The 3,908-nt window shown below is 35.1% G+C and overlaps 1 protein-coding gene across 1 annotated transcript; it reads left to right on the top strand.

Annotated features, from left to right (window-relative positions):
* The first annotated feature begins 42 nt into the window (after positions 1-42).
* On the top strand, positions 43-2,850 carry LOC121965002 (eukaryotic translation initiation factor 5B-like). The gene is made up of 6 exons (XM_042515169.1): positions 43-188; positions 329-373; positions 1,328-1,390; positions 2,187-2,243; positions 2,486-2,584; positions 2,748-2,850. The coding sequence occupies exons 1-6, from the start codon at positions 123-125 to the stop codon at positions 2,811-2,813; spliced, it is 396 nt and encodes a 131-aa protein (XP_042371103.1). The 5' UTR covers positions 43-122; the 3' UTR covers positions 2,814-2,850.
* Positions 2,851-3,908: the final 1,058 nt, after the last annotated feature.

The following is a 3,908-nucleotide window of genomic DNA, read 5'->3' as shown; positions in this document are numbered from 1 at the left end:
TACCACATCCTCCTCATCCCCTGACCCCCCTTTAAATACTGTCTTCTCTTAATCAAACCTCCCTGTCCTCCCGCTCCACCACACTTTGTGACTGTGTGTGTCCTTCTCAGGTGAAGAGCCACATGACTCAGCAAGAGAGGAAGGAAAGAGGTGAAACTCCAACTGTCCCACCCAGACCTACTAAAGAGGTTTGCAAGCAATTGAACACCATTCTGAGACTATTCTCTGCTATACTACTATACTACGCAGTTTATGTCAATTTGGAGCTGATATGTATCAGTGTGTATCAGTGCTGATTTATTTGCGAACTGCTCTGGTTTAATTTTAGGAGCAGGGCAAAACAGTGAGACAAAAGCAGAGGAGCAGCCATCAGGTACTGGTATTTACACACAGTCACAACAATTAGTTAACAACAACAACTAGTTGTCCAACATGCAACTTATACATGTGATGAGGATCTATAATATCTTTATTATATCGGTATAATGAAAACTAGATAGTCCTTTTTGGATGTCATTGTTTGAAAATTGTATATTTGTTTTCTCTTCCTGATTTTAAAGGCTTCATTACAGTAAAGTGATCTAATTTTCTGATCTACCAGACTCTTCTAACTGCAACAATAATCAATTTTACAATTTTGTCACAATAATAATATTTAGGTATTTGGTCAAAATATCATAATATATTTGATTTTTTTTTTTCCATATCATCCCCCCCTATGAGGAAACTTACACCTCTGGAGCATATACACTTAAAATGAATTTTGTCAGTTAAATAGTTTTGAAATTAAAAAATATTAGCATATTCACAGATTTTTAGGGGGAGTAGGAATATATGTCATTTTAAGAATTTTTAACAAGGCACTTGATTTTCTACTTGAAAACCACACATCACACATTATTAATATTATTGTTAGTAGTAGTAGTAGTGATGATGTTGTTGTTGTCTAAAAAATATCTCTTTAAAATTTAAAAGGAATTTCAAGTTATCTTAAAAAATACATTTGTGAGAAACCCAGAAAAGTTGTCAAATAGCAAGATTAAATATTGGCCTAAAACAGTTGCTGTTAACCGCTTAAATTCAATAATATCACCATTTGCTTTCACAAGACTTCATCATTCAAACTCAGTCACAGAAAAACAAAGTGGCCTAAAAAAGTGACTACAAAGTTTCCATTTAGCACATTCAATTTTCATTTTCAGCTTTTCATTACCAAGAAAACAAGCATGTTATTAAAGCTACCGAGCCGCCTGCTGTTCATTTATATGTCAAATCTCTTCTTTGTTTTTACCAAAATCAAAATAAACCTTAATGTAATCCCCTACAGAGCCAATCGGACAATGAAGGCCCCAAAGAAGGAGACGAGGGAAGCCCTCAAGAAACCAAAACTGTAAGTTTATTTCCTTGTTACTGTCGCTCAGACTGTACTGATCTTAGTGTAATTAATAGTGTTAAGTTAAAAAAAGATTTGTACACCCAGTAACTTACATAAAGACCGACTGATTGACCTTTGGCATGTATGAGTCTGAGAATTATGTGTGGAAGAAACCCTCCTTTGTTTCAACATGCAAACGAAAACAAACAAAGATTATTTGTTGCAGGTATGCTACCAGGATCTAAATGTTCTAGTTCCTGCTTCCTTCTTATCAGTTTTTGCTATGCACATGACACGTGTCCCCTCCAGCCTATTATCAGTGTGAGGTTTATAGAAAAAAAATCACATTTATTTTTAATCACAAGGCACTCAGTTTTTCCACTTTACTTTTCCCTTTAGTAGCTCATAGTTGTAAAAAGGATCTTATTCTGTACTCTGATGTTACATATTCTTCATCGTATCGTTTTATCTCCTCATGGAAGCTCTATGATGTTTCAAACCCAAGACTCGAGTAGATGGTAGTGAGATGAGACTGCAACTATTTTTGATATACTGTAAACAAAAATATAGTTCCTTGTGTATTTGAAGGGAAGAAATGGACATTTGCAGAGTGAGTTAGATCTTTTTTACACGAAAGCGCACATGAAGAGACAGAGGCAGCTCAATCATTCAAATTCAGGTCACCAACAGCTGGAATGAAATGAAGTTCTTCCAGTTATTGCTTCACATGTCATCTGTTTACACATTGTCATTTTCATTACATTGTCACTCTGACATTTTACTTTTTTCCCTTTTTTTGTTTGTTTTACAGACCAAGGTGAAAAAACCCAAACACCCTAATCCGTTCATGCCACGTACTGGACCCAAGGTACTTTCTTTATTTTGCAATTCATGTAGAGTCAGCACAGTCATGATGAGATTTTAGCTTCTTTGCACCTACTTCTGTTGCTTGTATACGTGTATACCATACATATATATTTATTAATCCTCAAATTTATTTGGCAAAGGCCACACGATATTAGAAATTTCAATTAAAATAAAAAAATGTTGTTTTTTTTTTTTTTTTCATTTTTAAGAAAGAGGGTTTATATGCAGTCTTGTGTTCCTTAGCTTCAAGCTCCGTCTGATGATGAAGGGCTGAAAGAAGAAGACGATGATTCTTCATCCAAAGAGGAACAGAAAGATGAGGAGGGCACGGACAAAAAGAAGGTATTTTAACAACTAAATGCTTGTTGAATTATTGAACTGTTTGATTTTTACAATCATAGTCAATAGGAACAAATGTTCACTTCAATGCAATCACTGCTAAAGGAAAATTTTAATATCTTCTTTTGAATAATGCTGCAATTCTCCTTTTTTATATATTTTTTAGACCAAAGTCAAGAAACCCAAGAGACACAATCCTTTCATGCCAAGGGTCAAGGTAACATTCAAATAACTGACGTGTTCAAACTTGTTTCCTCCCTTGTTGACAACGCTGCCAAAATGTCTGTAACACCTAATTACATTACTTCCAAAGATAATGCTGGTGTAACTGCACTTTACACTCAATGACACCATCATTGAGGAAAACACTAGAGTCACATTCTGCACATTCTTACATCCTAAAAAATAATCAGATGCTTTTACTGATCGGTATAACAATGACAAAGAGTTTCTGCATGTCACTTAAGTGGAGACACTTTGAGTAGACTGATCCAGGCCTACGTCATACTGTACACCACATCCACCCATTTCAGGCATTTAGTCATGGCTGCTCTGTGCTAATTAAGATAAGCAATAGTTCACTAAATGCTGATTTTATGACCTATTAGGGAAAAAAAACAACTTGATATCAAAGGGTGTTAACTGACAAAGACAAAATGAAGCTGTAAGGAACACTGACCTAAAATGACCTTTGTCAGAATGACACAAAGCCATCACTTTAACAGATGGATGAAAACAACTAGTTTACAAATTCCATGACTTAAAGCGGGCTATAGACTGCAGATATTGGCTTCTGGTCACTAGTGGCACTACTATCATGCTACATATCACAGAGATAGAATCTGCACAGATTTGACTTGGAATTAAATTTCTCAGGTCCAGAACAGTTCTGAAGATAGAAATATCAAACTATTTAAATATTGAAGGGTGTGGTTTATCCTTGACAAAGATTGTAAAAAAAAAAAAAGGAAATGCTATTAAACTTGAAGGTAAGTGACAGGTGCATAAGGTAACTTTGTAAGGTTCCACCACAAACAGCTTCAGAGCTCCTTGTTATAAATTATGAAATCATTTTATTAAGTGTCCACCATTCTTTTAAAAGATGCTCCCTCCTTTGCTGTTTTAACGTTGGAGAGGACTGCCAGACAGATTTCGCCAAAATCATCATATTAATCACCAGAAAACTGTGTCATTACCTCAACAAAACAGGCTTCGTTTTCCCGAGATAACGAGATAAGTTAATCTGTTATCACGAGAAAACCAGCTTTGTTTTCCCAAAATAAGGAGAAAAATAAGTCTATCATGAAAAAACGAGCATCATAATCTC

The sequence above is a fragment of the Plectropomus leopardus genome, unplaced genomic scaffold (assembly GCF_008729295.1).
Source record: "Plectropomus leopardus isolate mb unplaced genomic scaffold, YSFRI_Pleo_2.0 unplaced_scaffold18154, whole genome shotgun sequence".
Classification (NCBI taxonomy): Eukaryota; Metazoa; Chordata; class Actinopteri; order Perciformes; family Serranidae; genus Plectropomus; species Plectropomus leopardus.
Note: the sequence above shows the minus strand (reverse complement) of the source record. Positions and strands in the feature narration are given on the sequence as shown.